Genomic DNA, 18,608 nt, shown 5'->3' on the forward strand with positions numbered 1-18,608 from the left:
CTTTCAGTGTGGCAGCGCTGTCCCACCCTCTGGAACTCTCTCCCCACAGTGATCCGCAACGCCCCCCTACCCTGGACACTTTCAAATCAGCCCTCAAAACCCACCTGTTCTCCAAGGCCTTTGGACCCTAGTTTTGTCACTCTCGTTGTCTTTGTTTCTTTGCTTTGTTTTTCTGTTCTGTCTGTCTGAATGTCTGTCTATGAAATCTGTTAAGCGTCCTTGGGTTTGAGAAAGGTGCTATATATAAATCTAAGCTATTATTATTATTATTATTATTATTATTATTATTATTATCCAGTATGTGGCCCACCCAGAGACAACCCCTAGGACTCATCCAGTATGTGGCCCACCAGGGACAACCCTTAGGACTTCCAGATGTTGGCTGGTGATTTCACCTAACCCCCTGCCATGCAGTCCCTTCACTCTCTTCTCTCCCTCTCAGGATCTGTTCAGAGGAGGAAGACCAGAGTGAACTAACTCTGTCTGGTTGTCTTGGCCTATGGTAATGTGCAGCCTCAAAGCACGCACGCATGCACGCACACACGCACGCACACGCAAACGCACGCACATGCACACGCACACACACACACACACACACACACACCTCCCATACCCACACCAGCCTCAAAACACACACACGCACACCTCCCACACCCATGAGCAAAAGCTTATTTAGCAAAAGTTTTACCTCTACACTATAGCCTAATCTATAAGGGCCTAATCTGTGTGGTCTAATGAGTTAAGAAATCGATTAACATGATCTCATGAACCATACACTTAAGCCAACTTGTATGTAAAGAACAAGGGACAAAAGTGTCATAATGTATGTTAATACAGCATCCAAATCATTTTACAACTAACTGAGTTCTCCCCCCACTAATGGTTAAGGTTAGGATTCAGGGAGGACAAGTTAAACCTGATAAGGGTAACACAAAGACATCAGTCAGACTTTTCACTGGAGGTACAAATGGATGGCACACATTATGAATAGGCTATATCAGTATCAGAGGGAGACCTGGCCGCTTACCTTCACTTGACTCGGAGCGCCCTCTAGTGGAAGTAAAGAGAGCTCTCTCTCTCTGAGGCACCCAAGTTCAAACACACCATACTTCAGTTCCAGCACCTCAGCAAAGTCTGATCATGGATGAGCGGTGGTATTTTCACAAATATTATAATATATATAAAAGGGATGTCTCGTTTGCGTCCATTGCAAGTCCCCTGTCTTGTTTACTTTCGTTTTTCGATGTAGCCTACGCATGCTGGTCGTTACAAATGTTACCAGTGTAAGCACACAGGTATCAGATATGGGTCATTTGGAAAAAGTAGGTGTAAACTATGGAGGCGTTCAAAAAAAATAAAATCGTTTAAAGGCACCAAATCGGAACTAGGCATTACGACCTGCGGTGCTCATTCACCCAGCTAGACACGATATTTCAGGACATGCTGATATTTTCAAATGCCTGCTTCTTGTCGGGGGCATACAACATCACATACCTTTTCAATGCAATTTTCAATAAACTCTTACATGCTGTTGCTATGTCCTCCACTATTATAAAGCTTGCATTCAGCTCCCTCAATGCGTGTAAACATGTTTTGCTGTCCTCCCCCCCTCTGCTCTCTCCTCTCCTCTGCTCTCTGCTCTCCTCCTCTCTCTGTTGAAGGATGCGTTTTAATTCTCGGACTTTTTGTTGAACTAAAAAGCACAATGCCTATTTTGCTTAGACTTGGCATTATAGGCCCTGTTGTTGCATTCAAGTATTGACTGTATGTATTTCGGGACATGCTGATATTTTCAAATGCCTGCTTCTTGTCGGGGCAAACAACATCACAGTGTGAAAACATACTGTTTCCTCCGCTATTATAACGCTTTCCCTCACACAAACTGCTTATGCGAGTAAACATGTTTTGCTGTTGTTGAAGGTTGCGTTTTAATTCTTTGACTTTTTGTTGAACTAAAAAGCATGTAGCCGCCAATTCCACCATGTGAATGAAAACAGTAATAGTCTGGGTTGGATAATCACGCACGCCACGCTTTCCTTGTAAATTGTATACAATGTAAAAATATTAATTGTCCGAAAAGTAATCCAATGTATTCAAACGAAACGAACAGTCATAAAGCCAACGGTAAAGTATGTGATTATAGAAAAGAGTGATCGTGGTCAAAATAATGTTGTTGCCAGTCTAACCTATTTCCATCCACCCAGGTGCTGCTAATTGACTCCATAAATACACCTGTGCCCATCCTATCACCTGACCACGTGACACTCAATTACGACTAAAACATGAATACTTCTATAACCAAAAACATAACGCTATTCTTTACATAAATAACCAAAAACATAAAATAAACATTAATCATGAAATATAAATATAACTCAAAACATTAAACACAAATCATCCAAAATAAAAGCCGACAGTAAAATTGGCCATAACAAAGCACAATGCCTATTTTGCTTAGACTTGGCATTATAGGCCCATTAATTGTGTGAAAAGGGTATTTGTGTACATTTCACCATTTACATGGTCCAAACAACAACACACCTTCCACTATGTTTCACAGATGAGATGGGATGCTGTGAAAATAGTTATTGTTTTCTCAAAAATGTCCTCTTGCATTGCAATCACTCTGGTACATGATGTGTCATCTCTATCCACAACATCTCTTTCTAAAACCCATGACAATGTGAAAATGCTCGCAATGATATATATAATATTGGCTCCGTTAAAGACCAAGTATAAAAATTAGATAAACTTCCATGGACTGACTGGGCCTGTAAAAGTGGTGTGCACGGTTGACAGATGGTGCCGTTTGCTGACAGTCATTCCTCTGGTGACTCTCTCTGTTTAATGTCACACAGCAGGACATCCATGTGTTTTACTGGTGGCATTCTGTCAGGTTAACCTGTTTCACTATATCACTGACTGTTCCCAATCACATTCTTGAGTATCGACTGCTGGGCTTGGCCATAAGCATTTGACAACCAGGGCCGGCCCAATGCATAAACGGATTAAGCGGTCGCTTAGGGCCACAATCACTAAAGGGGGCCACAAAAGATATAATAAAAAATAAAAGTGTAACATCGCTACAAAGGTCTAAACTGTATTTTCACAACATGCTGAGAGAACATAGACATGCTAAAAACACATAACTCCACATAACTAGATGAACACACAGTTCTTGCTTTTGAACACATCCTAAAAGAAAGTATGTTTCCAAGTCATTATCACTTACCGGTAGCCTCCGACAAACGAGAACAGTGAATCCAATCCACAAATTATAAGTATTTAGTGATCGTTAAACTGTTGTTTATTATATCGAGTGGGTACTTTAAAACTTCAAGTTGGTGTTATGAAAAAAAAAAAAAACTAGATATTGTTGACACAATAAGTTTCACTTTCACTTTTTGACCCGTTCAGCATGTTGTTCGCAATTCCACTAGCACCGCTAAGTCATAGTGGAGGTGGATGGGGCTCCGAACACCTCTCTCAGTTTGAATACTTATAAACATCCCAACAACAAATACTACATCCATAGTATGTCTTTGTGGCCTATTCAATATGAAAACACTTAGTTATTTCCACTATTATAAGCATAAATGTATATTATTCAAACTAAGAACACTGATTTGAAACACAATCACTCGGTTTTGGAATAGTTCCAATAGTTGCTGTCAAATTGTCGACGTCTTCACTTACTTTGGATTGATAAAATGTTAGTCACTGCATAAAAACGATATAAAATCAACTTTTTCGGTTGGTGAGCATCTATAATGATAAATTAACTAGATAAAAAGTCAGGAAGGGTTCTCAGCTAGTCCACTTTTATGCTTGTTTATAGTGGAAATAAGTGTTTTCATATTGCATAGGCCACACTATGGCTGTGGAAGGAATTAAACATGCATAGCACATCGTAGCAAACATATGGGGGTGGCCAATTTTGGCTTTGGTGGATATTCCCAAAGATTTCTCCTCCCTGATGGAAGATTTGTTGCGGAAGCCACCGTGGTTGTGCTCACAACAACGGTCCCCCGCTGAGAACCAGACGTCCATAATGGCACCTGCCCTCAGGAAGTGGCCCTCCTGCAGCCCCTACATCCCCTAACCAGACGGCCGTGACTTGCTGCTTCACCTGTTCCAGTCAGGACCACGCTGAGAAGGCCCGAGGTCTGCCCGAAGGCCATGAAACACCAAGGCTCTGACAACATGTTGACAGTGTCGTACACGAACTGCCAGGGCAGTTCCACTCCCCAGAGCCTCCTTGGAGAGGCAGTATCACTGAGGCGGAGGCTCAGCTGTTGTCCCTGCTGGCAATGGTTCTTCTCTAGGCCTTCTTGTCACTTTGGATCTCTCAGGGAGCAAGGGACTGACTGAAAGAGAACATCCTTCTTCCTCCCTCTAGTGGTGGATCCTTAGTCCTGCCTTAATTTAAAGGGTCTGCCAGGGGGTGATTCCACTATATAAAATCAACTTTTTCAGTTGCTGACCATCTACAATGATAATACAGAAATACAACATTGGCTAATATGGCCTTGGGATATGACGTGATTTATCGCGGATTATCCTTACCCTAAAGACAAACACTTTCTTTGCAGCCATATTGGACAATGGTGTAGTTCTGTATTATTATTGTAGGTCATACATGAACTGAGTTCAAAGTGTGTTCTTAGTGAGATTATGTTGTTGCAATGACATGATTAGTGACTATTTTCATAAATCTGACTACAGACAAATTAGGAATAAAAATGAACTAAAATTTCACCCTGGCCACATGTAGTAACAATCACGCTGAAGCCGACTGATAGCAGTTATTATTAGCATGTACGTAGTAATTAGTATGTACTGTAACAGAGCTCACTCCTGCTGTTGTTAGTCCTCCTCTCTGCTGCATTATCTTTAGTCCAGCTAATGCGGTAATCATTGTGGTGTATGTGGTGAGTATACTCACATCTTGTGTCATTTAAGACAGTGTTGCATTTATGTTTAACTACGTATAGGCTAGGTGTTTATCCTTGCATATTGTATGTATTACTCCATTATAATATTGTCTCTTTTTCTCTATTACTTGTAGAACCACAAATTGGTTTTCATTAAAGTACCCCAAGCTCTACAAAGTGTGTGGTTGAGACAAGCTATTTACATCCATACTGTTCAAGCTGGAGGGTATTCATCAACATCACTAAAGGAAAATTCTGGCTTATTTTTTTTATAACTCTCGCGAGTTACTTTTCAGAATAAACCTGGATTTTCCTTTAGCAACGTTGATGGAATAACCCCCTGGACTGCCTGTGGAAATTCAACTATCCAACCTAGCAACATAGTTTCAAGTGATATTGTGTACATGTTTACACCCAGTAATTGTTGAATATAACTTCTAAATACGTAATAAGATGAGCACGACTGTTTTACCCCATCATAACCCAAAATATAAGGTTTTATTACTCCGTTATTTACAAACACAACAACATAAACAAACAATGTATAGCTATAAAATATATAGCTTTAAAACTATCATGTGGATGCCATGGACTGTTAATCCTTAGTTGCATCTGGAGTGCTGCATATTCATTTGAAAGGGGTTACACTTCCCTCTCAGATGGATACCAACACAAGTGGTGGGTTGGTGTTCTGATGAAAATCTAATCCCAGATTGTGTTTTTAAATAGACAATCTGCATTGAATGAATTTCCTACTGTTCAATAGTAGTACAACTAATGACATGTAGCTATTAATTCCCGAAGAATTATAACTGGCTCATGAGCATAGTAAACATCTCACCCCATCAAAAAAATTGAAATATAAGGTTGTTTTTTACTCTATCGTTTGTAAACAATATCTTTGTAAAGAAATCATGTTGTAAACTATCATGTTGATATCATGAACTGTCATTCTTGCATCCATACCACCATTTATTAATTTGAGTGTTTACATGTCATGGTTCCCCCCAGATGGATTGCTGGACCACCAGAGGCCGAGTTCAAGCCTGTTGGTCGTATATTTGGGAAGCTGAAGGAGAACTTATTTGGGCCCAAAGGAGGAAGTGACGGTACCCTTGTTTGCTACTGGACACGTCATCGGCAAAACAAGCTGCAGAACCTGATTAGCACTGAGGTGGGGGTCCCCCAGGGAGCTGCAGAACCTGACTAGCACTGAGGTGGGGGTCCCCCAGGGAGCTGCAGAACCTGACTAGCACTGAGGTGGGGGTCCCCCAGGGTCTGCCCTGGTATCTGGTGGATTGCGTTACCAAAACCAGACTCTCATCCCTAAAGCTTTATAGCATAACATGGAGAGGGGATGCCGTTAGTCTCATAACTAATCAAAGAGCCACAGCTTTAAACGGTAGACTCAGGATATCTAGACTGTCAATTCACTCGTCAGCCTTTTCGCCACGTAGCTATCACGTTGATTGCTGAGCTTGTGCAGAATCTGGCTTTGGCAAAACTGAAACATTTCTAAAGGTCACTCCTGTCCACTTCCCATGGTAACACCAAATCACGTATACATCTTTAAATTCCATTTCCCATTCGGTTATGATTTGATTGTCAGTAAATCAGATGTTGATTGACAAACAGTCTGGTTGCCAGAAATCAGGCCAGTCTGTTTGTCAAACACTGCATATGTATGACTCAGATCATATTCTAAATCAACTATTCTATTCCCCAATGCTGTGCAAGGAAATGTTTCAGAATTGTGGGGAAATATATTCTTTTCAACTAGGTTCCATTTGTTCACATTTTTTTCAAACTAACAAGTAGCCTTTTTTACACACACAAATATTTACATTGCATTTTCACACCTAAATTAGACATAATCCAGCACAATTTGTTGGAGTTCATGGAAATGGCTTAAAACCTGTGCCTAGTGCATAATAGAGTTAAGAGCGACCAAGAATCTGGATTTTAACCCCAGAAAAAGTCACTGTACAGATGAAGACATCACTGGTGGGGGTAGGTGTCACACACCACCTCCAATTAAGAGAAAGGGCTCCAATTTGCCTGAGCAAAAACATGCCAAAAAGTGAGCAAAGTCAGCCATCTTAACGGTAACATTTCTAATAGACATGATGGACGTAATCCAGTTGTGAGTTTTGAATATTGCAACTAGGCATGCATGATTCACTAAAAACAAATTGAATGATCACAGTTTCTCCCCCCAAAACATTGTTAGAGACGAGGTACAATAACAACCATGCTGTATTCGTTATTCGGTATCGTTAGGTCTGATTTTGCTCAGTTCAGCACCGTTTTTTTCTCAAACAAAATGGAGCCCGACAGTGGAGGAGTTCCACATAGGAGGAGTTCACAGCTCTTGTGGCCTGAGCTCTGAGTAGAGAAGTCCTTCTGCCGAGATGGCGTCCCCGAGCCCTACTGTCCGCAGCGGCTGCTTACACACCAGCACGGGCGTGAGGTGGAAGGTCACGTTGCCGCGGTGCCACACCGTGACGGGCTCGGCCGGGTTAATCGCCAGCCTCTCGTTGGGCTCCTGGTGGGAGCTGCGGAACTCCAGTGGGAGTCTGAGGGCCACCTTGCTGGGGTCGACGGTCTGGAGGCCGCAGGCCTGGGTGCTGGCCACCCGCGCCCCCGCCGCCACCGCCGCCGCCTGGTTGGCCCAGTGGCCGTCCACCGTGGCCAGGACGTGGTAGGCCAGGGTGTGGAAGTGGATCCTGGTGAGGTCCGCCTCGGACTCGGGGTCGCTGCGTCCGTGCCGCTCCAGGATCCAGAGGAGGATGTCGCTGACGCGGCCCACGTCGGGCATCCCCTCCCAGGAGGCCAGCTCCCCGTGAGGCCCGGCGCCGGCCTGGGAGAGGAACAGCAGCTCCTGCTCGTTCAGACCGATGGAGTTGACAATGGGCATGACCTGCTGAACAGAACACAAACAGGGAAAAACTGGGAATGATGCTGATGATGCATACATGATAGAAAACACAAGACCGGGTCAGAGACCCGACGTTCCACGACCATAGAAATACTTTAAGCCGGCTGGGGGGGAGCAAAGAACACAAAGGAGCACGAGCGAAAGAACACAAAGTAGCATGTGCACGTCAGAATGTCTCTCTGTCATGTAACAGCAGATAAACGTGTACATAGCCTTTATTTATGTAAACCAGCTCTTTTCCCTTCTTGTTTTTAGTTTTTTTTTTCCCTAGCACCAGGGGAGCCCCCCCTCCCAAATTTCGTTGTATGGTACCTGTACTATATCAATGAAAATAAAGACCATTCATTCATTCATTCATTCATTCATTCGATAATACAAAAACAGTCTAATTCTGAATTTGAGCCTGGCAGAACATCAAAACTTGATCATCATTGAATAATCTAAAAACAAGTGTATTCCACTAAGTAAAGCTTTAGCGCCTTTCGTACATGAAATGCAACTCAAAGCACTTTGAGTTGACAACAGATTATGCAAGACATAATTGTTGTCTTCTGTTGGACATACACTTATACCTCTTGCATGATGCTGTTCATGTAGTCTTTGTCCGTCATGCTGGCCAGTTCCAGGTGGATGGGGACCTCGTTGCGGATGTCGGAGATGACCGCCACTGCCTGAAGAAAGTCAAACAAACCAGTTGTTAGTTGCACATAATGTGTTTCGTCTCTGCTGGCAAGTCTTAACAGTGATAAGTAAAAGAACCATGCATCAATAGACCTATCGCTAAGCCACGCCCTGTTTGAAAACTTGGACAAACAAACAGCGCTCGGTCAAATTCTTCACTGACAGTGACTGACTGACCTACCGTGACTGAATGACATTCAATGACTTACAATGGCGGGAGTTCACATTTCTGATTTACAAGTAATAGACATGTTTTTTTAAAGACAAAAATGTTTAGTTTAGAAGCTTTTCACCATCAGATATTAGCGAGTTGTTTGTCCGTGTTTTCTGCCTGTAGTGACTTTTGCTGTGATATGATTGGACAATTTCTATTTTGGGGCGTGGCTTAACGGTCCATTTCAAGCACAATGTCACTTGGATGAACTATGGATGACGTCGGCTCTGAACCCTGAATGTACACAGTGTTTCCCACATAGACGAGACTGTGGCAATGCCGCCATAGTCAAGCTCGTCCCGCCACAGTCTCATAATGAACCGAAAGTATTTTTAGCTCCGTTTAATTTATTTAACATTTTTTCTCCACATTTTTTCAGCACTGCTGCTCGCACGGAAAGTGTTCCCGTCTCACAAAACCCTGTGGGGAAACACTGTGTATGTATGTACGGTGTTCTGGTTTGGCCTTGGGAAACGGACCTCTTTGAGCCTCTCCTCCCACATCTGCCTCCCCTGGCCCTCCATCATGTGCAGGCCGGACAGGACCACGAGGTCCGGCTGGAACTGGTCCAGGCTGGCGACGAAGGTCTCTAGCGCACTCATCCCCCCGTTGGACACGTCGTGGGAGAAGATGAAGCGGTTGGCTTGAGGCGCCTGTGTGGGACCCCACTGCTCACCTGGAGGGAGAGCGAGAGGAAGACACTGGGGATGTATTCAGGGTTCCCACACCTTCTGAAACATCAAATTCAAGCACCTTTCAAGGACTTTCAAGACTCAATTCCCTCAAATTTCAAGGACCCAACATGACATAGTTTGAGACAGATCTAGATGAGAATTTATATAATCGGAACTATCCGCTCACAGACACAACAATTAGAGGGTTGAATGTGTGAACACTAGATGGTCTCTTGCCTTCTCTACCACAGCACAGCAAAACAATATATTGTGAAATATGTGTAACACTGGCTGTCTGGGAGCTGCAAACCTGCTTCTTACCTGCTTGGTACTCCAGAATGAGGTGATACTCATCCGTCTCCTGTAGGGACTCAGGAGGGACCACGATCTGCTCATCCAGCATCTCATGCAGTTTAGGTCCAACAGGGCCACACAGTAGAACCTATGACAGAAGCCTCAATGGTCAAGTTCCAGAAAGGAAGACATGTAAAAATGTTGCGCATATTGTCATAGATTTCATTTAGGAGTGTGCACAACGGACATCAACTTACCATCACCTGAGGATAGGTGGCGAGTTTCTGGCCAATGAGAGCAGCGTTTCCTCCAACATAAAGCTAAAAGCAAAAGTGAAGTTAGAGTGCATTCGCATGGATAATGTATGTATACTAACTGTCAAAGTCGTTTTGTGAGTTTCAACCATTACCATTAGTGAGGAGCACACATGGCAGTCAAATACATTATACATTTTCATATCAGTTTTATAGCTCTAAATGCTGGTGTGTGCGTGTGTCTCCAAAATAGCAAATGGCATTCTATTGTACCAGCGTATTGCACCAAGGCGTACTCCAGAAATGAAGTAAATTAATTACTGTGGATCATGTTGAATTAACTTTGACACAGACACTCAATCCTCCCTGGATGCAACCTTTATTTAAAATGAAAACTGGCTCCTCTTCAGGGGGTGAAGTCAATTACCAGAGATGCCAGAATTAAATGTCTTTAATGAAAGCTGTACTATGAGCGAGAGACTATCAACTCACAAAACCTGTTCAACTTTTCTTGTTCAATCTTTCCATAGATCAGAAAATAACTACACCTAAGAATTTAAAAGGAGACTTATCTCACCCTGTGACGGCACGCAATAAGGCTACCACTTGGCAGTCATGGGACAAAATGGGCAAAATGGAGACTAGTGACAACATACCAGGGTTCCCACACCTTCTGAAACATCAAATTCAAGCATCTTTCAAGGACTTTCAAGACTCAATTCCCTCAAATTCAAGGACCCAACACGGCATAGTTTGAGACAAATCTAGATGAGAATTTATATAATAGGAACTATCCGCTCACAGACAACAATTAAAAAGAGAGGCTTGAATGTGTGAACACTAGATGGTCTCTTGCCTTCTCTACCACAGCACAGCAAAATAATATATTGTGAAATATGTGCCAAGTTAAGAAATACAGAGACTTATTTACTAGCTGACGAGTTACTAGTTGACGAGTCAAAGTAAAACATTTTTTAATATGTTATATATTCAATGGATTTTATATATATGTTTAGAGAGAGAGAGAGAGAGAGAGAGAGAGAGAGAGAGAGAGAGAGAGAGAGAGATAGAGAGAGAGAGGGGGGAATCCAAGCACTTTCAATGACCCATGTCTATTTCCAAAAACTTTTAAGATCTTGATTTCTTTTTCTCAAATTCACAAACTTTCAAGGATCTCAAGGACCCGTGGGAACCCTGGAGGTAACTCACCTGAGCACCGGGGTACTCTGCGGCAGCCCGCGCTATCCTCTGGAAGACCGCCTTGTCGCTGAAGAACCGCTCCGCAGCCGCTCCCTTCTCCATGTAGTGGATAAACGCTTCCTTCAGGTCCTCTTTAGAGTGCAGCACTTCATGGTCATATCCCAGCCCAGGGTCCACAGCTAACGCCTGCAGCAGCCCTACCCCCGACACCACAACGTCCACACAGGCATTTACCCTAAGGGGGGGACAGAAAGGCCACAAAGTCACACACAATAAGCAGTAAAACTTGTCTTGAACGACACCGCACCCCCCTTTCCAGGACTGTTTCTCCATGCAACCATGGTGGATGTGTGATCACCAGGCCAGCCCAGTACAAAGTTGTGTGTAAATAGCAGCTTGTGCATTGTTAAGAGGCGGCTCTTTTAGTAGGGAAAAGGGCACGGCTGTAGCTAAGTGATCGCTGAAACTCACCCAACTGCCACTCTGCCCCACTGGCGAGCTGGGATAGTGATGATGGCCTCCCAAGCCGTGGAGATCACCTGCTCAAAGGTGGGGGCGCTAGGCTCATCAACAGGTGAGGGATGAGGCAAGGACAGGTACTGGAGAACTTGTTCTGGAAGCTCAGGGTTGGCGTGGTAGAAGTACCCAACGACTATGGCCAGTATTGCAGCTGCCGTAGCCTTCCTCCACATGTTTCCGAAGACTTCTTCTGCGACACGAGACAACAGAACGCCAGTACGTCAGTTATGAACTGACCAATGCAAAGTCGTGCATGCACTCAAGAGATTATATATATATATAATCCCAGCATCTCTGACCCTGCTACATAGGTAGGTATAAAACAATACATTTGGGGTTATTTCATTCGGTTTCAGACACTCTGTCTCTGACTATCATATGATCATGTATATGAACATATGAACATGTACATGATACCTACAAAATAAACCAACTATGTAAAACCAACTCATATCCGTGAGAAGTCTGGATGACAGGAGCTACTCCCACTTGATTTCTCTTAGCCTCTCGTCAGAGTGTCTGAATCCGAATCCAAATGAGAACCCAAAATGTAGTGTTTTATACCTATGTAGCAGGGTCAGAGATGCTGGGTTGGAACCCCAGGCCTAACTGATGAGTCCTGAGGACTGTTCACATCTCAGACAATCATGCCTGGGAAAATAAATAATATAAAGTCTTCTTTTCTCTTAAGTAAAGGCTGCTCAACCTCTCCAGTGTGTGTCTGGTTTTAATGAAGTTGGTTTACATCATTCCATCGTGTTGTTTAATGCTATTGAATTTGGAAAACAAACACAAATAAGCCATAGGCCTATACATTTATGGATGGTTATTATTTAAAAATGTTTATATCTGTATTGTGTGGCTTAAGTGTTATTGAAGTTAAAACATAATAATACAAAATAATAATAATAATAATAACATCATCATCATAGTTGAGTTATTGAGATTTGAAGAGACGAATATCCCATATGAAACTGTTAGATAGATTCGACAGACAGACAGATAGACAGACAGACAGAGAGACAGACAGAGAGACAGACAGGTAGACAGACAGACAGACAGATAGACAGACAGACAGATAGATAGATAGACAGACAGACAGAGAAACAGATAGACAGACAGTCAGACAGATAGATAGACAGACAGATAGATAGATAGATAGATAGATAGACAGACAGACAGATAGATAGACAGACAGATAGATAGTTGGCCAGCTAACTTCGTAAAACTCAATTCAACTGATAAAACATGATGTAGCTTAGCTAACCTAGCTAAATGAGCTAACGTTATTATAGCTGTACAGCTCAACACAAGAAGCATAACATAAATTATTGATAAAGAAAGTAGCTGGTAAAACGATCTGGTTCATGACTCTTCTTACATGTAGCAACACGTGACGTTAGAATTATAAGGTTCTATCTCCATTTTTGTCAAAATGTCGTTTTTTACATAATCTGATCCATTAGGTGTTTATTAATGCCTGTGTGGTGTTATTTTTTTAAATGTTGACATTTTTGAGTTAGTAATTCATAAAATACAAAGGTTCCATCTCACAGAACATAATGGAATGTAAAAACTTTGACGCTCGATATCTCTGAACTACCCTAAACGGAGATAGAACCTTATCATTCTAAACGGAGATAGAACCTTATCATTCTAAACGGAGATAGAACCTTATCATTCTAAACGGAGATAGAACCTTATCATTCTAACCTCACGAACATGCAACATGGGCAGGTCTCACTCATTCATTCATTCTCTATCTATTTGACAGACCCTGAAATCAAAGATTAGCAATAAGCAAGATGGTTAGGTAACTAGCTAGCTTTAGTACGCTAGCTAAGGACAGTACATTCAACAGGAAGTAGAGACAAACTAGGTTCGTTCGATTTATTTGGAAATGGTGATAATTAATTATTAATTACCTCGCTAAGCTTATCCACCTGGATATGCGCTGATAGGTCTGTCAATCGCTCCTGATCATCCAACTTCAGAAGACCCTTAATGTGATGTTGGCAGTGATGATTCAGCCACGTCTGAACCAAAGACCAGAGAATGTACCAAGAGATCCAGGAAGAACTGATTTCTAAGTCACATCCCCCCGATCAACGATTAGTAGGAAGTGTCATGGCGGCGGAAGATCGCTGTGCTCATGCGCGGAGTGATGTGGGCGGTGGGTGTCAAGTTTCGGTGGTTTAAGGTGTTAAAGTGCACTGTCACTGTCTGGAAACAATGACATGGTCAATGGACTGACTTATGGCCATACAGTATGGAGGACCAAGTCTGTCAAAATTAACAAGAATGTGGAAAACAAAGAATGAAAGTGGAAAACAATGAATGAATGCGTAAAAGAATAAATAAATATAGAAATGTATTTCGTTATACTGTGTGTATTCATTCATTTATTTGTTCATACATTCATTTATGTATCTATATATTTATAGTTAATTTTGACAGACTTGGTCCTCCATAATACAGCACCTTATTCCAAAGACCTCTCATTCACCCATTCACACACACCAATGGCCAGTACTCAAGTTGTAAAAGAAAATCAGTACAGGGGGCATGGTGGATTTATCATATGGGGACAATTTTAGCATCCCCACAGCGTCAGTGACTTCAGGATCAGTGACTTGGTACCTACATTGCATGTGTGCATGCCCTGGCCTCGCCCACAGTATTTTACTCAATATGTGCAAAACTAAATTGATAAAATGACATAAGGGATGGAAATGTTTGACTTTTTATTTCAGGGGGGATGCCATCCCCACTCATCCCCCCTCAACTTGAGTGCTGCCAATGGCGGCAAGCTACCACGCAAGGCGCTGGCCTGCTCATTGGGAGCAATTTGGGGTTCAGTGTCTTGCCCAAGGACACTTCAACATGTGGCCAGCCGAGGTTCAAACCACCGATCTATCGACCTTGCAATCATTAAACACCTGCTCTACCTCCTGCGCCACAGCCGCCCCACAGCTGAAAAAATGAACAGTAAATCAGAAGACTGAATATGTTTGTCATAAACTGCAGAATGTAAACATAACTGGAGACACATTACTTTTAGTGTCCATATGTGAACTGTCTACAACCCCCTGGTATGAAGCGCTGGTACCAGAAGTAAGAATTTATACAGGAGATGCTCTATCAAGGCTTTGTACCATAAATGACTTCACTTAAATACAAACATTTGGCAGTTTGAAACTTCCCTGGTGTTATTAATGACATGACAAATGTTAAGGGTACAAGACTGTACGTACACACTATATGAACTACTGTACATATCCCAAGACCAAACACTGGCAACAAATACATTTGTCTAAGTAAGTTACCGGTAATCAGCTATCCATCAGTCATCATAAGAAAAAGAAATCTATGCTATGATCACAACCATTGGCACTTGCAATGCTAGAAGAAGGAAGAATGTTTATAGTAGAGAAACTGAACAGGGGGGTAGTGAGGGTGAGGAGGTCTTTAGGAGGGAGGTCTTTAGCCTTAAGGGGTTTGGAAAACTGACCATCACTTGCAAGTAGGGAGGGGCTGTTCCTTTTGCCGCCCGGTAGGCGAGCACCAGGGTCTTGAATCTGATGCGAGCTGCTACCAGGAGCCAGTGAAGGGTGCGAAGGAGGGGAGTCAAGTAACACCCTAAGGTTACTGGCTGTCTGGGAGGAGGTCATAGAGAGGGCATGCTTTCCATGGGAGGAAGAACAGGAAGAAGAACAGGAAGAACAGCTCAGCTCACCACCTCACCTCAGGTTGAGCTTGAGGTGGTGGGCTAACATCCAGGCTAACATCCAGGCAGAAATGTCCGCAAGACACACAGAGACATGTGTCACCACCTGAGGGAGGGAAAGAGAGAAAGAGTTGAGTGTCACCTGTGTAGCAGTGGTAGGAGAGGTAGGAAATTACAGAGCCCAGATTTGGTATTGAGGGAGAATAGTAAGGGCCCTAGGACGAAGCCCTGGGGGACCCCAGTGATGAGGGCTCGTGGAGAGGACAGCGATACAGATCAGGACACGACACAGATCATTTTTAAGGGAAAAAAAGTTTTCTTCCTCCGTCTGCCATTTCTTTGCACACTATTCCAAACAAAATTAATAATTTCAGCACTCAAAGAAGAAATGTTCCCTCTTAATTCCACCCCGCATTTCCTGTATAGTCCAGCCCCCTTCCTTGGCGCGCAACATAGACCAAAATAACATCTTGGAAAGATTCCAGTCAGGTTTTAGAGCTGGCCATAGTACAGAGTCTGCCCTGTTGAAGGTGAGTAATGACCTGCTCCTCTCGGTTGACTCTGGTGACTGTGCCAGTGTGCCATCCTGATTCTTCTGGACCTCAGCGCAGCGTTGGACACAGTAGATCACGGCCTCGTACTCCTACTTGAAGTATGGGGTTGGTGTTGGTGGCACTGCCTTCACCTGGTTCACATCCTACCTCAGCAAGTCGTGAATGCAACTTGTAGGAGAAAATTATTATTTCAATAAGACTATTTTTCTACATTTAAGACTTAAAACTCACAACATTACTGTCTGGAGCAAGATATAGAAACTGATTTCCTTTTGTATCCTACACAATGAAACCGGTTTCTCCCTGTACTAAACAATTAGATACATTTGAATATATGCAATTGCCTTTCTGTGTTCCTCCATGTACAATACCACACCCCTTGTTAGTGATTGGTTTGACCTTACCTAAGGGCGGATTTGTAATCTAAGTGTATAAAAAGAGATACCACATATTTTCGTTGGTACCCCGGGCCAGACCAGAATGACAGGTAGCAGGTCCTGATTCACATCAGGTGGGGCAACTGCCACCCCGTGCCCCAGTGTAGAACCGCCACACTAAGAAACACTGTAGGCTGCTAAATTGGTATTGGTAGGCGTTGAAACAAACAATCAAACAAGTCAAACCCCCACCCCATTTCCTCCCTTAGGTTCCAGGGCATAGAGCAGATTACCCTTCAGAGAGGGCGTTATGTTGACAGGAGGTTATGCCAGATAGAGCTTTTATGGATCCACACCCTAGAAAGTCGACAACCCCTAGGTTTGAATGAGGATTTCGACATGAGTGTTGTAAATTACTTTAGACCCTATATGTTCGATGCTATATGATGGCTACTGCCTGATGTCTGCATGTTGTAGCATTTCTCTTTTGTTTTTTGTTCTGTGTATTTATTGTAAATATTTGATGTATTTTGGTGTTTCTTGTCTCAGTGAACACTTGCGTATGTGGCTTTTGTAGTCCACTAAATCTAGGACTACAATTCCCTTGATGTCTAATCCCCTACCATGACAGCCAAACCCCCTACCATGACAGCCTAACCCCTACCATGACCCCACCCTACCATGACAGCCAAACCCCCTACCATGACCAGTGCGTCTACATTTCTGAAGAGCGAAACCAGGGGGGTATTCCATCAAAGTCGCTAAAGGAAAATCCAGGCTTATTTTGTCTGTCTGTGGCATTGTTGGTGCCAGACGGGCTGGTTTGAGTATTTCTAAAACTGCTGATCTCCTGGGATTTCCACACACAACAGTCTCTAGAGTTTACTCAGAACGGCACAATAGAGAAAAAACTCTGCTGCTGCAAGCTGCTTAAAATGTACGTTAAAATCCATTGGGGCTGACCTGCTTGTTCCAGGTCTATTGCAGCCTTCGTCCTCTCTGAGCCATTGACACATCTGACTGTTATCTCAGGTACTATCTATCCCCATGGTTTGTGAGGCAGCCCATGTGCTCCCCTCTCCATAACCGAGGTTAGACCTGGTCATAGTACCGTCTCAGCTGCAACCTTATTTATAGATCTCTCCAAGGCATTCGATATGGTCGACCATCACCTACTCATTCAGACGTTGTCTGAAATAGGCCCGGATCATGTAGCTGGTTTGAAAATTATTTCATGATGGAGACAGAACGCTGATTTCTGCATATGTACTTTGGGTGGTACCAGCTCGGTGGCCTTGCGGATAGAGTGTCCGCCCCTGAGATTGGGAGGTTGTGAGTTCGATCCCAGGCCGAGTCATACCAAAGACTATAAAAATGGTACTCGATGCCTCCCTGCTTGGCACTCGGCATTAAGGGTTGGATTGGGGGTTGTACAGGGGTTGTACTTGTACATCAAGCCGCCTCACGCTATGGAAACAGGAGATAGGCTCCTGTCGCCTAAGGGCCGTTAGGCTCGAGGACTATCGGTTTTCAAGGCTTACTTACTTAATTTGGATGGTGCCCCCATTGAGCATGTCACAGCTTAAAATAAAGACTTGGTGTTTAGAAACCATACGGAGGAGCTTTTTAAAAAGCTACGATTTAAGGTGGGCTCCTTTTATAGGAATAGTTATTGCCTTTCTCTGAACAGCAGAAAGCAGATTGTGCAATCAACCTTCATGCTAGTGCTTGATTATGGTGATGTCATCTACCAAAACGCAGCAGCCACTATACTCTTAACACTAGAAGAGCCGTGATGGGGTCACAGTGACCCCTGTGAGTAAAAAACTATTCTATCTTTGCACTTGATCAAATTTCAGGACCCTCCTTTCATGACTTTTACTAGATATGTGCGTTCTACCATCCAGTATCCTTACATTTTCAAAATCACTTCAGGATAAGATAGTACAAAGCTGTTTTGCAGTTTTTCTGTGTAGGAGGCAGGCTAAAAAAATAAAAAAAGAAGCGCCCTCTAGTGATCTCTGCGTGTAAATAGCAGATTTACATTCTAAAAAGGGGGTCTATTTGACCCCCAAGGAGGCTCTACTAGTAGGTAAAATAGGCACGGCTGTTGTAGTGTTAAGGTGTGCTTCTTTTATAGGAATAGTTATTGCCTTTCTCTGAACAGCAGATCAACCTTGTGCAATCAACCTTCATGCCAGTGCTTGATTATGGTGATGTCATCTACCAAAACGCCGCAGCC

General features: G+C 43.1%; 1 protein-coding gene across 1 annotated transcript; it reads right to left on the reverse strand.

Annotated features, from left to right (window-relative positions):
- Positions 1 to 5,444: 5,444 nt before the first annotated feature.
- Positions 5,445 to 13,755, reverse strand: adpgk (ADP-dependent glucokinase). The gene is made up of 8 exons (XM_080545098.1): positions 13,634 to 13,755; positions 11,661 to 11,898; positions 11,199 to 11,424; positions 9,993 to 10,055; positions 9,763 to 9,883; positions 9,247 to 9,443; positions 8,445 to 8,543; positions 5,445 to 7,857 (listed from the first exon to the last, which is right to left on the reverse strand). The coding sequence occupies exons 2-8, from the start codon at positions 11,879 to 11,881 to the stop codon at positions 7,297 to 7,299; spliced, it is 1,488 nt and encodes a 495-aa protein (XP_080401224.1). The 5' UTR covers positions 11,882 to 11,898; positions 13,634 to 13,755; the 3' UTR covers positions 5,445 to 7,296.
- Between the last annotated feature and the right edge of the window lie 4,853 nt (positions 13,756 to 18,608).

The sequence above is a fragment of the Nansenia antarctica genome (genome assembly GCF_963989245.1).
Source record: "Nansenia antarctica genome assembly, chromosome: 14".
In the NCBI taxonomy this organism is placed as follows: domain Eukaryota; kingdom Metazoa; phylum Chordata; class Actinopteri; order Argentiniformes; family Microstomatidae; genus Nansenia; species Nansenia antarctica.